At 48.1% G+C, this 19,140-nt stretch overlaps 1 protein-coding gene across 1 annotated transcript in view; it reads right to left on the bottom strand.

Annotated features, from left to right (window-relative positions):
- The window catches only part of slc6a11b (solute carrier family 6 member 11b), a 201,644-nt gene that overhangs the window by 26,147 nt on the left and 156,357 nt on the right, over positions 1-19,140 (bottom strand). Inside the window, exon 8 of the mRNA XM_070895378.1 lies at positions 11,194-11,297. Within this exon, the coding sequence (XP_070751479.1) occupies positions 11,194-11,297 (104 nt within the window). The remainder of the gene's footprint in view (positions 1-11,193; positions 11,298-19,140) is intronic.

The raw sequence follows: 19,140 nt of genomic DNA on the forward strand, positions 1-19,140 counted from the left end.
TTTGGAGGCAGTTCATAAAAGGTTCACTTGGTTGATTCCAGGGATGAGGGGACTGACTTATAAGGAAAGGTTGAGTAGGTTGGGCCTCTACTCATTGGAATTCAGAAGAATGAGAGGTGATCTTATCGAAACGTATAAGATTATGAGGGGGTTTGACAAGGTGGATGCAGAGAGGATGTTTCCACTGATGGGGGAGACTAGAACTAGAGGGCATAATCTTAGAATAAGGGGCCGCCCATTTAAAACTGAGATGAGAAGAAATTTCTTCTCTGAGAGTTGTGGATCTGTGGAATTCGCTGCCTCAGAGTGCTGTGGAAGCTGGGACGTTGAATACATTTAAGACAGAAATAGCCAGTTTCTTAAACGATAAGGCGATAAGTGGTTATGGAGAGCGGGCAGGGAAGTGGACCTGAGTCCATGATCGGATCAGCCATGATCGTATTAAATGGCGGAGCAGGCTCGAGGGGCCGTATGGCCTACTTCCGCTCCTATTTTTTATGTTCTAGAATTCCAAAGATTCACAACCCTCTGAGTGAAAAAATTCCTCCTCCTCACAGTCTTAAATGGAAGACCCCTTATCCAGAGACTATGCCCCCTAGTTCTAGATTCTCCAGGCAGGGGAAACAACCTCTCAGCATCTACCCTGTCAATCCCCCTCAGAATTGTGTATGTTTCAATGAGGTCACCTCATATTCTTCTAAACTCCAGAGAGTATAGGACCAATCTACTCAATCTCTCCTCATAGGACAACCAAGGGATTAATCTAGTGAACTCTTAAAATACGTCATAAAATGCCAACCTGAAACATAAGCCAAACACTGATGCACCTTGAATGCACAAATGAGTTTACCTCATCGATAATGCGAGGGAAGATAATTTGCAAAGTCTTCTGGTTCCCTGGGCATGTCACTCAATGTCAAGTGTCAAGAGCCAGTAAAGGGCTAATGGTTGTCTGTTATGCAGCGGCTGAATTTCTGGCATGGGGGAGAGGAACACCAGACACGGGCTGGGAGCAGTTGCACCAAGCAAGGGCATCTGCTCAGGTACTCCAGCGGCATTATGGAGAACCTAAAAGGCCATAAGCTCGTTTGTAGGCTCCCAGTGCGCTTTGCGCGTGCTATTGGCATTGAGACATGTTGGGGGCAAGATTGGGCTCAGTAGCACCTGTCTTTTGGGTGCAACTAGTGCCCTTAGGGTTCCAAAATGGTGTTTGCGGCGCACGCGCATACTTCTGACGCAAAGCGCACTGGCGCCACCTTGCTAAGGAGGCTAGCGAGCATGCACTTAACTTCCGCCGGAAGTGTGCAGACCAGGCAGATCATGACGCCAATCAGCGTGCGATGCTGATTTGACACCACGCTGCCACTCCGGAGCTCCATGTCCCAGCCGAAGCCCTCTCTTAAGCTTGCATAGCTGAACACACGTTGAGCAGCAGGAAGGACCCCCCCACCAGTGCTATTTAAGGTGATCAACAACTACTTACAGAGTATTTGCTAGTTTATTTCTTCTGGCTGTTGCTACAATTCTACACGTTTTTGGCACTTTCCATAGTTGTTTCAAATTTCGGAGGCCAAAATTGCCCTCCAACCGAAAGGGGGCAGACTCACCATTGTTGAAGATTTTTTTCTCCGCCCCATGTAGAGCGTAATTCAGCTCTTTGATATTTTTTCGATCGAGGCGGTGTTTGGGGTGGCTGCGGGGTGGAAGTGCTCTCAGAGCAGAGCGGATGTCGCTCAGAGTCATCAGTTAAAGGGGAAGGCCGCTGCGAACTCTGCAGTTAGTTTACTTGGGCCCACTGGGCCACCAGGGAGGGTTTCGGTCAGGCCAGCAGCCCGGTACCCAAGAGGGGATGTCAGGTTGCTGGTTGGAGACCTGGCCGAACCCATAGGTGCCATTGTCGGGCCGACCTCAGAGTTGGCAGTCACGGCTCTTAAAGAAATGGGCAATTTCGGCCCCTCAAAGTCTACAGAGAGTGGTGAGGCAGGTGCTGAAGGACTTTTTGCTAACTTCAAGGCTTCTGCACAAACCAGTTGTCGCAGACATGGGTGCACTAGTAGGCACTCCTCTTGGAATCGAGCCTGACTGGGAGAATGAGCAGAGGCCATGCAGAGCAGGACAAACTGCTAGAAGAGGGAGGAGGAGGGGAAGGGCTCTCAACAGGAAGCCATATCAACTCAGGGTGTTCACGGAGCGATTCTCCCACCTGAACCTCAGCGAGGAACAGTGTGTGAGACATCAGCACTTCACTAAAGGATGTTAACACTGAAACCTGCCAACTGCAGCAGCCACAACTCCAACCTCAGAGCAGGGCAAAGACCGCATTGTCAGTGCTTGTGATGGTGGCCGTGGAGATGAACTTTTATACGTCTGGCTCCTTCCAGGCTGGTGCTGACGATATTAGCAACATTTCACAGTTTGCAGTACACTGTTGCATAAGGGCGGTCACTGAGGCTCTCTATTCAAAGAGACATAACTTCCCTCTTGCCAGAGAGAAGCAGGCAGAGTGAGCACAAGGGTTTGCAAGGATGGCAGGCTTCCCCATGGTGCAAGGTGCCATTGACTGCAGGCACACAGATTTGCGTGTGCAGCACGTCAGCTCTGCCCTATACCGGAACTGAAAGGGATTCCACTCCCTCAACGTGCGGCTGATGCATGCCCTGTCTCCTGGCAACAGTCATGATGTGTTCATTCTGCGCCAGTCCACAGTGCCAGCTGCATTTCAGCCACCACTGCAAACCAAAGAGTAGCTACTGGGAGACAAGGGCCCTCTGCTGACGACATGACTCAGGACTCCAGTTCGCAACCCACGCACATGCGCGCTGCGTGCATACCGTGAGAGCCGTCTGCCACAAGAAATGTGATAGAGCAGACCTTTAGCGCACTAAAGCAATGATTCCGCTGCCTGGACTGCTCTGGGGGAGCCCTGCGGTACTCGGCTGAGTGAACCTCAAGACTTGTGGTGGCCTGCTGCATGCTGCACAATCTCGCCATTGTGAGGGGACAGCCCTTGTCGACACCTATCAGACGAGAAGCTGAGCAGCAGGAGGAAGAGGAGGATGAGGAAGAGTGGCAGCATCCGATACAGCCCATTTCTGCCTGCATTCTACATGAAGAACTAATTCAAGTGCGATACCAGTAACCTCAACCCCAATTCCTTATTCACCAATTGTCCCACACTCCCTCCTTCCTGCCATCACTGACCATCAAATTGTCCTTCTTGGCCACAATGCAAAAAAATGTCAACACAAAATACACATTCCAAACCAAATTTGTAAATTAAATCGTGCCATATTGCACACAAAATTAAACGAATCACCCTTGTGCATTCCTTTAGTGCCTGTCTTTCATGTGCCTTTACCTTGTCCAAGTGCTCCTACAAACAACTATACCAGTGGCAGCAGCACGGCTGGTGGAAGGCTGCTGAATTTCAGTGGATGTGACTTCAGATGCCCGTGGAGGAGGACCTCGAGGAGTTCTAGGTCCAGTCGGCCTGACTTCAGACTGCACTATCTCGGCATGGGCGGCAGCAGTCTGGGCTGGCTGGCTGACAGGCAACAGCAAGGGCAATGTCGGAGTGGCTGGGGTGGGATCACGAATGCTGCCATCCTGAGAGAAGACAGCAACTTTGTCCGCCATGGAGCTTCTGCCACACCCCCAGGGTGGCACCTCAGCAATCCTAGTAATCTGTTGGAGGACAGTTTGCTAGACTGCTTCGACATCCTGGAAGCTCCTTTGAGCACAGCAGTGATGGCAGTAGTCTGAGCTTCTAGTGCAGCACTTGGACTTTTGGTGGAAGCTGCTTTGACTGCAATGGAAGCTGAGACATAGGCCATCAGACACTGCATGTTGGGTCTACAAGTCTGTATATGGAGTTGGCCACCAGTTCCATGCTGGAAAGGATGGGCTCCAAGCTCTGTAAAAGTCCTGCACCAAGTTGGTGCCGGACTCCTCTATACTCCATGGGACCGAAATTAAGAGTCCGGATGAGGCCCGTTATTGCCGTTTTGCGGCGGAATCGAGTGGCCACTGCGTTGTAGTTGATTGGCCGCCACGATCCAAATTCAGCTTGGGGATTTTTTGAGCGCTCCCCACTTCCGCCCCACTGCTGCCATACGCCCCAAGTGCATCATCAAAGCGCGCACCGCCGCTCTCCAGCACCGCTGTGCTTCAACACCTCCGATCTCCAGTACCTCCAATCTCCCGTATCTCCGATCTCCAACACCTCCAATCTCCAACACCTCCGACCTCCAACACCTCCGACCTCCAACACCTCCGACACCTCCGACCTCCAACACCTCCGATCTCCAACACCTCCGATCTCCAACACCTCCAACCTCCAACACCTCCGACCTCCAACACCTCCGACCTCCAACACCTCCGACACCTCCGATCTCCAACACCTCCAATCTCCAACACCTCCAACCTCCAACACCTCCGACCTCCAACACCTCCGACTTCCAACACCTCCGACACCTCCGATCTCCAACACCTCCGATCTCCAACACCTCCGATCTTCAACACCTCCGATCTCCAGTACCTCCAATCTCCCGTATCTCCAATCTCCAACACCTCCAATCTCCAACACCTCCGACCTCCAACACCTCCGACCTCCAACACCTCCGACACCTCCGATCTCCAACACCTCCGATCTCCAACACCTCCGATCTTCAACACCTCCGATCTCCAACACCTCCAATCTCCAACACCTCCAATCTCCAACACCTCCAATCTCCCGTACCTCCGATCTCCAACACCTCCGACCTCCAACACCTCCGACCTCCAACACCTCCGACCTCCAACTTCCAACACCGCCGACACCTCCGATCTCCAACCTCCAACACCTCCGACACCTCCGATCTCCAACACCTCCGATCTCCAACACCTCCAATCTCCAGTACCTCCAATCTCCCATATCTCCAATCTCCGATCTCCAACACCTCCAATCTCTCGTACCTCCGATCTCCCGTACCTCCGATCTCTCGTACCTCCAATCTCTCGTACCTCCAATCTCTCGTACCTCCAATCTCTCGTACCTCCGATCTCCAACACCTCCAATCTCCCGTACCTCCAATCTCCCGTACCTCCAATCTCCAACATCTCCAATCTCTCGTACCTCCGATCTCCCGTACCTCCGATCTCCCGTGCCTCCGATCTCCAACACCTCCGATCTCCCATACCTCCGATCTCCCGTACCTCCGATCTCCCGTACCTCCGATCTCCAACATTTCCGACCTCCGCTCTCCGGCACCTCCGCTTTCCGGCACCTCCGCTCTCCGGCACCTCTATCCCACTCTGTGAGAAATTGACCTGAATAATCCACAATCCGCCGCGTTGTGCCCCAGACAGCTTTTTCTTTCGGTGCACCTTGTTTTCTCTGTATGAGCCACGACATCGCAGCGACCCTTCAAGGGGAGGGCGCACTGCCACGACCATCATGTTTTTTTCCGCTGGCCGACTTACCAATCAACCGGACAATTATGGCCTCGGGTTCAGCCGGGCTGCCATGAGGCAGCCTGGCACCCCTCTTGGGTGGAGAAGTACCACCAGCGATGCCTCCGCAAGATCCTGGAAATCCACTGAGAGGACAGACGCACCAACATCAGTGCTCACGCTCAGGCCAACATCCCCAGCATCGAAGCACTGACCACACTCGACCAGCTCTGCTGGGCAGGCCACATTGATCGCATGCCCGACACAAGACTCCCAAAGCAAGTGCTCTACTCGGAACTCCTACACGGCAAGCGAGCCCCAGGTGGACAGAGGAAATGTTTCAAGGACACCCTCAAAGCCTCCCTGATCAAGAGCAACATTCCCACTGGCACCTGGGAGTCCCTGGCCAAAGATCGCCCTAAGTGGAGGAAGTGCATCTGGGAGGGAGCTGAGCACCTCGAGTCTCATTGCCGAGAACATGTAGAAATTAAGCGCAGGCAGTGGAAGGAAGGTGCGGCAAACCAGTCCCACCCACCCTTTCCTTCAGCCACTGTCTGTTCCACCTGTGACAGAGACTGTAATTCCCATATTGGACTGTTCAGTCACCTGAGAACTCACTTTTAGAGTGGAAGCAAATCTCCCTCGATTTCAAGGGACTGCCTAGGATGATGATGATGAACCCCTCTTGGGTGCCAGGCTGCTAGCCCAGCCGAAACCCTCCCAGGTGGCCCAATGGCTGACCTAAATAATCACTGCTTCTCTCCCCTTTAAATGAGGGGAGAGACGTGGTGACACACGCGTGCACTGATGTCATCACCGCTCAGCCACTGACTGACAACGGCAGAGGCTCCGTCCCGCCCCCACTTCCGTCCTCACGAGCACTTACTGCCGCACGTCCGCTCCAAAAAAATTGCCAAAAGAGCTGAAAATGGATCAAGATTCCGCCTTGTCGGACCCAACGGTAACAACATCTAGAAAAAGGTCGGTGCACCAGCTGTCTGGCGAGCCTGAATTTCGGGCCCCTTGACTTTGCATTCCAGCTTCCAAATGCACCAGGCATTTTGTTGTATACACCCATCAGCCTTCTCTGTAGCCAGGGTGTGTGCAAGATGGCTATCGCGTTTCCCACGTTACAACAGTGACTACACTCCAAAAGTATTTCATTGGCTGTAATGCGCTTTGAGACGTCCAGTAGTGGTGAAAGGCGTTACATAAATGCAAGCATTTCTTTCTTTCTTTGCAAACGCAGTTTAACAGAAATTGTCTGGAAAACGCTAGTAGCTGGCACAGTAAATGTGGAGGTGTGTGCCTGAGACTGTGGTCAAGGGTGGAGCAGCACAACGGTTGATCCCTCTATTTGACAGCTGGCAAAGCGGAGGTGATGCTGCACGAGACGCTCCAAGGTGCAGGATCCGAGTCACATGACAGCTTTGCTGCATGCCTGGAATGAGGTGGAAGCATTTAAGGGACTGACTATTTGTACAGCACTTTTTCTGTCCTTCTGCGCCTGTGTCCTCTCGAGACTCCCTCCCCGATGCCTCCCAACCGGAACCGGAAGTGGGACCCTGCAATCGGTCTGATCACGTTGTTGCTCCATGGGTTGTTCGACTGAGCTGCTGATCCTCTGTGAGCCTGCTTCTCTGACCGCTGAGCCCCGAGCCTCCGATCGGATCCTGAGCCTCCCGCTGAGCGGCGGGGGGGGGGAGCGCAGCTGCAGGCGGTCAGGGGGGAAGAGAGCCTGGGGGTGGTGGCGGGGGGGAGAGAGAGAGAGAGAGAGAGAGACAGCCTGAGGGGGAGGGGGAGCAAGAGAGAGAGACACACGGCGGGGGTGGGGGAGGGGGGGGGCGAATCGGAGGGGAGAGAGGTTCTTCCAAACCCCTTTTACACCCACACCCGATTTCTCGGTAAGCTTGGTGCATGTGTTACAAGGGACATCATTGGAGTGGATGAAATCCAGAAGTCACGACACTGTCACCATTCACTTTATACCCAATAAACCTGTTAACAATCTGCACACAATGCCCCATCTATGGCGGGGAGGGGGCTAAGGCACTTTGGCTGGGGGAGGCAGCACTTGCGCTGGTGTAAGGGACTGGTTGGAACTTGGTGGCTTTTGGGGAGATCTATCCTCTGTGGCTTCTGAAGTCAAAATGGATCGAATTACAAATTGGAAAGTCAGTCAGAATTTGGGCTGGGCGGTTCCAATTGCACCTTCCAGAAGAACTTCAGGGTGTGGCTAATCCTCCAAGGGGACCAATCAGCAATAGGTCAAGTTATATTGGAGAGCCAATCAAAGACAAGGCGACTATTTTGGCAGTACAAATAGACGCAGCCACTATTTAAGGCTCCAGCTGACCATTTCCACCAGTGGAAGTGCCAGCACTATGCTGCGTGCTACTTGCAGGCATCCTGACAGCAGATGGCAGTCATTCACAATCTTCCAAATGTCTGGGCCATTTACTGGCCAAGATAATCTCCAGTACTCTCTGAAGCTCATGGCATGTAATTACAGGCATTCATATTTACACAGACAGTTATCTGAGATGGTGCTGGACAGAATAACACTAATGGCACTCAACAGATATTAGCATATCAAAGCACCTTTTGTTCCAGAGGCACAGGTAAGTCCTTTTGATACAGAAAATAATGTGTACTCTGCAGCTTGATAGTCAACTAACAGTGCTTGATGGTAACCCCATTTGTACTGCAGCCAGCAAGAAAGAATTCAATACCTAATCCATCAAACCTCTTCAGAATTGTACCTATGTTGCAACTAATCCAACAATGGGAATTTAGTATCCTTCTTCACGTTGGTGTGGGAAGGGAAAAAAAGTCCCGGATTCCCACCAGACGGCCTCAATTTGGGACAGAACCCAGAGCTGCCAGGTTTCTACCCTGCACAAATTACCTGCCAAACCCAATCAGGGGTGTCTTCAACCAGCCCCTACTCCCCCACATCAACAGAAAGCACCGGGGGCATATCTGGGGTTATTCCTGGGAAATTCTGCCCATTACACCCTCCTTAACGCCAATGAAAACCCAAGAGCTGGTATGTGTTCTGTACTGGGCCTTCTAAAGACTCCAAATATGCTTCCCTGCAAAAGTAACCAATCCCAGAAAAGACGCTTGCTTTTGGGGCAAAGAACAAAAATATTTGCACTGACACCTTTGGCCTGATAAGGACTTCCCGCTCTTCCATTGGAGTGGCAGGGTGCTCCTCTGATTTTCCACTGGGCAGTCAGTGTGGGTGCCTCTGTTGTGCCTGTACAGTCTGATTATTTAAAAGACCCTATTCCATGAATTTTAGAGAACTCCATGTCCTCTTCTACAAGTGTCTTGGAATCCTGCACTGCTGCACTTCCAGGGGCAAAACAGGAACCTCGGAATTTTGGGCTCGCTTATTTTTGACTATTTGAAGACTGTTACAAAGTGTGGGTCTGTATTAGATATTGTCCTGCATTCAGCAGCACCAGGCATTCACTTAAGCAGCTTTTACTGACCCAATATCTACATAAAAAATAGCATGACTAGGGAGCTGCAACAATAAGATCCCGTGATGTGTGCACTGGTTATCAGGATCGTTCACATTATAGACATAGAATCATAGGGCTCAAGTTTCGGCTTGAGTTGCTCCTATTTTGTTTGAGCAACTAGTTTAGTATGGAGTATCTTAGAAATTGCAATTCTCGGCATTTAGTTTGCTCCAATTCTAGTTAGTTAGAATAGTTTCATTTTAGAACCGTTTTTTTTCAAAAGGGGGCGTTACCAGCCACTTACACCTGTTTTGCAAGTTTAGGCAGTGAAAACTTACTCCAAATTAACTTAGAATGGAGTAAGTGTAGATTTTTGTACACTCAGAAAAACCTTACCTACACTTTATAAATTAGGCACAGGCAGCGAGAGATGGGGGGTGGGGAGGGGTGGGGGGGGCAGGGAAGTTAGAGGGAAGTTAGGGGATTTTACAAAGCATTAAACACTTCACTTTTATCCATAAAGATGCATAGAAACCATCATAATTTTTAAATAACAATAAATGAACATTAAATCAAGTAATAAAAATTAGAAATCCTACCTTGCCGACTGGAGCACGCACTGGAATTGGCGTATTTTATACCTAGACGCTTATTAATTTAGGTGTTTATTAATTTGGTGCTTCCAGACTCCACTTTTAGAATTCCAACCAGTCCGGAATAAAAGCAGGCCGTTTCTCCCCTAGTCTAGGCACTCTCCCTGCGGATGCGGTCTTGAACTGTCATCTCCTTACTTTGTCGAAATCTGTGGTTGTCAGAGAATGTTCAAAGACTGTGGATCCCGAGTCCAGCTCAGAGTCATCCATGGCCGGAGTGCCCATCTTCTGAATGGAGCACAGACTGACTCCGAACATGGGCTTGTGTAGCTCCCGACCACAGCAAATGAATGTGCTCTCCCTCCAACTTACTTCCCATCGGGTGATTTGTCAGTCGGTCTGTCAATGAAACCAGCGATTTCCCTCCCAGACATCTCAGGCAGACGTTGCTTTCTGGGCTCCCAGTTAATCGGATCATCCCAGCGATAATCGGTGTGGATGTTTCTAGGAAGCACAAGTCCCGATAACTAAGCACATCTTCAATGCCCGGGGAGCCCATTCGGCCAGGGCTAGGGGTGGTGTGCTTTGGGCCCCTCCCATGCAGCATCGCAGAGATTCGGGCTGCGAGGAGCTACTGCACATGTGCGCACACTCTAGCGTGCATCTGCAGAGGTCCCGGCACTGTTTTAGCGCCGGGACCTGGCTCCGCCCCCCATCCCTTGTGCTGCGCTACGCTGAGGCCGAAGACGTCCTGAGGAGCTCGGAGAATTAGAAGATAACTTTTCGGTGCCCTTTTTATTCTAGAAAGTCGGCGCACCTCCGGGGCGGAAACCTGGGCCCATAGAATGGTTACAGTACGGAAGAAGGCCATTTGGCTCGTCGAGCCTGTGCCAGGATATAATATTGGATTGATTTCAATCCCCACAAGCTTCTCCTATCTTTCGGAAGGCAAGCTAATAAGCACTCAAGTGTGAAAAGGCCAAATGTAAATTAACAAGCTGGTTTATTTTACATGTATTGCATGAATGAACAGAATACCATTTTCAACGTGAGATTTTCCTATTTATATCACTGCTCAAAATATCAAAAACACGAAATTACAGAAACTCTGCCCTTGTTATGGAACGACCTTACTTTAAAAGTCAGCATTGCTGCACTGACTGACACTGACTTAGTCTTGCTGTGACACCGCCTCTGTCTTGCTATTCCACACACAAAACCTCCTGCAGGCTGACACTCCAGTGCAGTGCTGAAGGAGTGCTGCACTGTCGGAGGTACCATCTTTCAGATGAGACGCTAAACTGAGGTCCCATCTGCTCTCTCATGTGGACGTAAAAGATCCATCTATTTCGAAGAAGAGCAGGGGAGTTATCCCCAGTGTATTGGCCAATACTTATCCTTCAATTAACATGACAAAACAAATTATCTGGTCATTATCACATTGCTGTTTGTGGGAGCTTGCTGTGCACAAATTGTCTGCCACTTTTCCCACATTACACAGTGACTACACTCCAAAAGTATTTCATTGGCTGTAAAGTGCTTTGAGACGTCCGGCGGTCATGAAAGGCACTATATAAATGCAAGTCTTTCTTTCTTTGTTCACTTTGTAAACAGCCTGGCCTTTCATAGAACAATTGTTGAAAAACAGCCAGTGCCTTGAATGTTCAAAAATCCTCTTTAACAAATGACTCTTTTACCTGTAGCAGTTGTTATGATAGGGATTATAGCTTCCTAGTGCAGTCAAACATCCAAGGCAGATTGCATAGGAGAAGAAAATCTGGGTACCAGCATCCAGCCAGACCTGCAAGGAAATAGACTTGTCAATATTCTTCAATGAATCTCAGTACCCAAATGTTAAAAAAATAATCAAAAAACACCATTATCAGCAATACTATCAAAGTATTAAAGCAGCAGGGAGCACTTGTAGCTCCCCTGCGTCCCACAAGGAAAGCTTAGGCCTCCCCTGCTCCAGACTCCTCCCACCCCCACGCCATCTTTAAAACAACACCCCCGCAAGATGGTTCCGGAATCCAATCCTACTCCCAACCTGTGTTGGCGGGCAGCCTTCGGGCAGCACGATTTTCCTTCGCTTCCCGCCTGTTTCAGGCGGAAATCAGTTGGCCAGATATAAATGAAGCCTATGGAGTTCAAATAGCCTGGGCCTCATTTCTGAAGCAGCAGCTGAGCCTCCAATTCACCTTGCCACCCACCCAGCCACCCAGACTTAAAATCAGGGCCAACATTTACACAAGCCATCGGATAAAGAGCAACGTTCTGAATAAATAACGACTGCCAGTTTATGATCACATCACATATGTGGGGTTTGTTTCTGATTTCTTTTCCCAACCAAATATATGTTTTTCATGTTATTTTATGACATAATATTGGCACTGTAATGATACAAAACCTATAAACCCAGTGATTTATAGAGCTGTTTAATTTTTCAGCTTCCGACTGTAATGGCTGCACAATTGGGAGCATCATGAAACAGGCACCCTGACCTTTGCCACCTGATTCTGTGAACTGTGATCTTAGCAAGCAAGACACTGTGCCTGGAGAAGAGTCCCACAAATTCAGAACTATAGTTTCCTGCAGTGAAGGAAAGACTGCATCGTACAAGCTCTGAACTCAAATGAAGTTCATGAAATGTGAATCTAGAAATTACAGATCCAAAAAAGACAATTTATGCTTTTGATTTCCACGGACAATGTGCAATTTGCTCTGTCATAGACACTTCTTAATTCATGTAATTTGCTATGGGAGGTAAATGACTGCAAGTAAAGTTTCTAAGAGAAAACAGAATATACTCCATGACCCTAAAGTAAGTGAGTATAATTTTACAATAGCACATTATAATAAATCATGATCAACTGCATTCCAAATGTGACACACCCATGGTCTCAACAGAACTGGAACCAATTTTGCTCCATATAATCTGATCTTTTATGTGTCTTACATTTCCTAAAGTTATGACATAGTCACCGAGTTTATTTTAATTAGCATTCTAAATGCAAGTAGTTCTTATCTACAATTTATTAGGCTGCCTGAGGTTGTACATAATCAACACACACTTTTACCAGTGTGTTCCTCAGTATTGAACTAACTTATTTGAAATAAATAATCTTGTGAGCATTCTTACTATTTCCTTTAGTGCTGCTGCTTAATATTGATTGGGTCCTTTATTAAATAGTTGATAATTCCACTTAAATCTTTTCCCCTTTCCAACTTTGCTAACAACCACATACCTCATCATCATCATAGGCAGTCCCTCAGAATCGAGGAAGACTTGCTTCCACTCCTAAAGTGAGTTATTTGGTGGCTGAACAGTCCAATACGAGAGTCACAGACCCTGTCACAGGTGGGACAGGCATTCGTCGAGGGAAGGGGTGGGTGGGACTGGTTATCCGCACGCTCCTTCCGCTGCCTGCGCTTGACCTCTTCACGCTCTCGGCGTTGAGATTGGAAGAGTTCAACGCCCTCCCGGATGCACTTTCTCCACTTAGGGCGGTCTTCGGCCAGGGACTCCCAGGTGTCAGTGGTGATGTCGCACTTTATCAGGGAGGCTTTGAAGGTGTCCTTGTAATGTTTCCGCTGCCCACTGTTGGCTTGTTTGCCATGAAGGAGCTACGCATAGAGCATTTGCTTAGGGAGTCTCGTGTCTGGCATGCGAACTATGTGGCCTGCCCAGCGGAGCTGATTGAGTGTGGTCAGTGCTTCAATGCTGGGGATGTTGGCTTGGACGAGGACACTGATGTTGGTGTGCCTCCTCCCAGGGGATTTGCAGGATCTTGCGGAGACATCATTGATGATGTATCTCCAGCGACTTGAGATGCCTTCTGTACATGGTCCATGCCTCTGAGCCATACGGGAGGGCGGGTATTACTACAGTCCTGCAGACCATGAACTCGGTGGTAGATCTGAGGGCCTGGTCTTTGAACACTCTTTTCCTCAGGCAGCCGAAGGCTGCACTGGTGCACTGGAGGCGATGTTGAATCTCCACATCAATGTCTGCTTTTGTTGATAAGAGGCTCCCGATTCATGTACCAATGTGCATTAATTTACAATTTTTCACATTTGATCTGATATATCTTACTCCATCTGTTTGTTTGCCCAGATCCCCATTGGTCACATGGCCAAATACTGTAATTTTATCAGCAAACTTAATAATTATTATTACTTTTTCCCCTGTAGTGGCTTAGCTGTACAGAGTAGGAAGATCGGCGCTTAAATAACTGATCTCAGGCAGAAAAGCAATACAGTACAGCTGCTACAACTGGCTTTAGCATTGCTAGTTTGGAGAAGGAAAATCAGTCATGGTCCCTGCTCCTGATTGTTATCCAACAACCGCTGCTGGAAAGGTGCATATGTGGACTCCAAGTGAGGACAGATCCAGTGTTCGCTGTTATGACTACCATTGTCAAATAGCTTCCTGCCATTTACTATCATAGAAACATAGAAACATAGAAAATAGGTGCAGGAGCAGGCCATTCAGCCCTTCTAGCCTGCACCGCCATTCAATGAGTTCATGGCTGAACATGAAACTTCAGTACCCCCTTCCTGCTTTCTCGCCATAACCCTTGATCCCCCGAGTAGTAAGGACTTCATCTAACTCCCTTTTGAATATATTTAGTGAATTGGCCTCAACTACTTTCTGTGGCAGAGAATTCCACAGGTTCACCACTCTCTGGGTGAAGAAGTTTCTCCTCATCTCGGTCCTAAATGGCTTACCCCTTATCCTCAGACTGTGACCCCTGGTTCTGGACTTCCCCAACATTGGGAACATTCTTTCTGCATCTAACCTGTCTAAACCCGTCAGAATTTTAAACGTTTCTATGAGGTCCCCTCTCATTCTTCTGAACTCCAGTGAATACAAGCCCAGTTGATCCAATCTTTCTTGATAGGTCAGTCCCGCCATCCCGGGAATCAGTCTGGTGAACCTTCGCTGCACTCCCTCAATAGCAAGAATGTCCTTCCTCAAGTTAGGAGACCAAAACTGTACACAATACTCCAGGTGTGGCCTCACCAAGGCCCTGTACAACTGTAGCAACACCTCCCTGCCCCTGTATTCAAATCCCCTCGCTATGAAGGCCAACATGCCATTTGCTTTCTTAACCGCCTGCTGTACCTGCATGCTCACCTTCAATGACTGATGTACCATGACACCCAGGTCTCGTTGCACCTTCCCTTTTCCTAATCTGTCACCATTCAGATAATAGTCTGTCTCTCTGTTTTTACCACCAAAGTGGATAACCTCACATTTATCCACATTATACTTCATCTGCCATGCATTTGCCCACTCACCTAACCTATCCAAGTCACTCTGCAGCCTAATAGCATCCTCCTCGCAGCTCACACTGCCACCCAACTTAGTATCATCCGCAAATTTGGAGATACTGCATTTAATCCCCTCGTCTAAATCATTAATGTACAATGTAAACAGCTGGGGCCCCAGCACAGAACCTTGCGGCACTCCACTAGTCACTGCCTGCCATTCTGAAAAGTACCCGTTTACTCCTACTCTTTGCTTCCTGTCTGACAACCAGTTCTCAATCCACGTCAGCACACTACCCCCAATCCCATGTGCTTTAACTTTGCACATTAATCTCTTGTGTGGGACCTTGTCGAAAGCCTTCTGAAAGTCCAAATATACCACATCAACTGGTTCTCCTTTGTCCACTTTACTGGAAACATCCTCAAAAAATTCCAGAAGATTTGTCAAGCATGATTTCCCTTTCACAAATCCATGCTGACTTGGACCTATCATGTCACCATTTTCCAGATGCACTGCTATGACATCCTTAATAATTGATTCCATCATTTTACCCACTACTGAGGTCAGGCTGACCGGTCTATAATTCCCTGTTTTCTCTCTCCCTCCTTTTTTAAAAAGTGGGGTTACATTGGCTACCCTCCACTCCATAGGAACTGATCCAGAGTCAATGGAATGTTGGAAAATGACTGTCAATGCATCCGCTATTTCCAAGGCCACCTCCTTAAGTACTCTAGGATGCAGTCCATCAGGCCCTGGGGATTTATCGGCCTTCAATCCCATCAATTTCCCCAACACAATTTCCCGACTAATAAAGATTTCCCTCAGTTCCCCCTCCTTACTAGACCCTCTGACCCCTTTTATATCCGGAAGGTTGTTTGTATCCTCCTTAGTGAATACCGAACCAAAGTACTTGTTCAATTGGTCTGCCATTTCTTTGTTTCCCGTTATGACTTCCCCTGATTCTGACTGCAGGGGACCTACGTTTGTCTTCACCAACCTTTTTCTCTTTACATACCTATAGAAACTTTTGCAATCCGCCTTAATGTTCCCTGCAAGCTTCTTCTCGTACTCCATTTTCCCTGCCCTAATCAAACCCTTTGTCCTCCTCTGCTGAGTTCTAAATTTCTCCCAGTCCCCAGGTTCGCTGCTATTTCTGGCCAATTTGTATGCCACTTCCTTGGCTTTAATACTATCCCTGATTTCCCTAGATAGCCACGGTTGAGCCACCTTCCCTTTTTTATTTTTACGCCAGACTCACACATGAATAATTAATAATGGATAAGGTACTGGCGTGTACAGTGGAACTGTTCTCCAGTGATAAGTCCACTGCCTTCAGGAGAAGAATGGAGAGGAGAAAATAGGTGAGAAAAAACACCCTGGGGGAGAAATTCCCCAGTGCCACGTTTAGAGACGGTAACCCAGTTGGGGAGGGACTTCCTGCGCCTGGCACGGAAGTTCTACCCCAGCCACAAAATTGGGGTTACTGTCCCTCACAGGAAGTGGAGCGCAATGTTGCACGCGTCTCCGCTAACTTCCGCGCAATTTCGCGAGAGCCAGTAGCGCCCTGCAGAAGCGCTAATGGGAGGTGCACAACAGGGGAATTTCACCCCCCACCCTCGTTCCATATCACTGATGAATAATGTAAAGAGCACAGAGCCAGGCAATATTCCGATAGAATTCCACAAGTCACTCGGCCCTAGACAGAGCTACGCACATTTAATGTTTTTTCATTTGTACTCCAAAGCCAATTTAGAATCATAGAATGGTTACAGCACAGAAGGAGGTCATTCGGCCCGTTGAGCCCGTGCTGGCTCTCTGCAAGAGTACTTCAGCTAGTCTCACTCCCCCGCCCTTTCCCTGTAGCCCTGTAATTTTTTTTCCTTCAGGTACTTATCTAATTCCCTTTTAGAGTGTGCCTCCACCACCCTTTCAGGCAGTGCATTCCAGATCCTAACCACTCTCTGCATAAAAAAGTTTTCCCTTATGTTGCCTTCGGTTCTTTTGCCAATCACCTTAAATCTGTGTCCTCGAGTTCTCGGCCCTTCCAACAGTGGGAACAGTTTCTCTCTATCTTCTCTGTCTAGACCCATTATGATTTATGTTGCAACCACAAAAATGCCATTAATTCTGTATATTATATCTTGTTTAATAACGTCAGATGTCAAACTTTACAGAGATTTCAGGCATACAAATTCAAGTACAGTATACACCTGTATAATATAATCCATGTACACTACATTATTATGCAAGTATTCTACACTCCAGGTACAGTATAATATAAGTCTACAGATCCAAGTATTTTATCTAATCTAAGTGTGCAAATCCAAGTATTTTATAATCTAAGCACACCATAATTAAGCATTTTTTTAAAATTCATTCCGGGATGTGGGCGTCACTGACAAGACCAGCGTTTATTGCCAATCCCTAATTGCCCTTGAGAAGTTGCCTTCTTGAACCTGTAGTCCTTGTGGTGAAGGTACTCCCGCATACTACAATCTAAATAAACAAATCCAAAAATTCTATAATACAAGTTTACAAATTGAAGTATTTTATAAACAAGGGACTAGACTTTCCACTTTGCTGGCTATCACCCAAAAAATGGCCGGTGTTCCAGCCTTGGCGATGTGTCAGCCTTACCGATCGCTGGCACATCGCCCATTTTTTTGGTCCGCGATTTTCATCCTGGCGATGGCCCAGCGATGTTAAATGGGCAAAGCAATAGGCCAGCAATGTGGAAGGCAAAAGCTTCCCTATCTACAACCTTCTGCGCATGCAACTTTTTTTTCGGTGGACAGCTTTTCTTGTTTCAGGAGGTCAAGGGTCATCCACACATGCGCAGAAGGCTGTTGGGAGAGAGAGAGAGACAGGAGAGGAGGAAAGCAGAGTTCGAGAGAAGATAGATAGAAAAGAGATAACAGTTTACACACTTATTACTTAATTACTTATTACTTAGCAGAGATACTTATTAGATCATTCGAGATAGAAAAGAGATAGCATTATACATACTTATTACGTAATTACTTATTACTTACCAGAGATTGTAAAAATAAGGATGTCTTCCTCAGATAGTGTGGAGGGGGGTCGGAAGGGGGCAAAGCCCTTTTCCGACGAGGCCAATGAGGCCCTCGTCCAGGAGGTGCACTCAAGGTGGGTGAATTAACCTGGGGTGGCAGTGAGAAACCTCCAACACGGGTCTACAGAAAGATTTGGGCCCAAATAGCGGATGTCGTCTCCTCGGCATCCCATGAGGCGAGGGGGTCTGGCCAGTGCCAGAAATGCTGGAACAGCCTGGTTGTTTCAGCCAGAGTAAGTACAGATTTTATGTTGTATTGATGAAGATTGTAATTATAATTATAATAGCAAATCTCCTGGATTTAATTAATTGTTGTAAATGTTGTAAATTCTCTACTTACATACATAAATGCATACATGCATACATACATGCATATACATATACCCCTGCTAGTGTCTGGACCTGTGCCCTTTTTAAGCCTCTCTGGCTGCTGCAGTATAGAGAGATGTATGTGTCAAGTTGTAGCTCCTAAACACGCTGAGCTTTGTTATAACCCTGCATCAATTGTTGATCCTATTTGCATGTAACGTTTGAAATTGTTGTGTTTCCATGATACTACCTAGTCAATTAGCTTATGCCATGCTCTTTTCACGTTTGCAGAAGAAGATATCCAACAACCGCAGCGAACAGAGGCGCACCGGATGGGGCATCACTCAGCTGCAACCGCTCACTGACCTCGAGGAGTGTGCATCCGCACTTGTGGGCCAGCAAAGTCGTTCGGCCACCACCCGTGGTGTTGCGGAACCCCGTTATGCGTCTCGTGAGTAATGTGTCAAATAGTTTTAAAGTAATGTAACGTCCTGTAATTATAATGCAATATACGAATGATGCCATGTCATGCATGTAGCCTTTGTGCTACTCTCAGGTTGACAACATAAGAACATAAGCAATAAGAGCAGGGGAAGGTCATCTGGCCAACTCTCCCCTTCTCTGTGCGCCACCCCCCGCCCCCCCCCCCCCCATAAACCCTCACTCCCTTGTTCTATCCATCTGCGATTGATGCAGCCGCGACAACTTTTTGGGGCAGTGAAATTCACATGATGCATTAATATGTAACATCTCTTGGTAATGTGTAACCTTCTGTTCTAATCTAAGCTCAATAAGCTCAATTATGCTTTGAAGGTGAACCGGAGGCGCAAGTGGAGGCCCCACCTGCACCCATGCAGGTGTCACTCACTACGGAAGAACAGGAGAAGGAGGAGGAGTATCAATCAAGCACCGAACCGGAGGAAGAGGAATCTGTTATGGAGGGGGGTGAACCTGAGGCCACGTTAAGTAACGCTATTCAGGCAGAAGAGG

Source organism: Pristiophorus japonicus, chromosome 12 (genome assembly GCF_044704955.1).
Source record: "Pristiophorus japonicus isolate sPriJap1 chromosome 12, sPriJap1.hap1, whole genome shotgun sequence".
Classification (NCBI taxonomy): Eukaryota; Metazoa; Chordata; class Chondrichthyes; family Pristiophoridae; genus Pristiophorus; species Pristiophorus japonicus.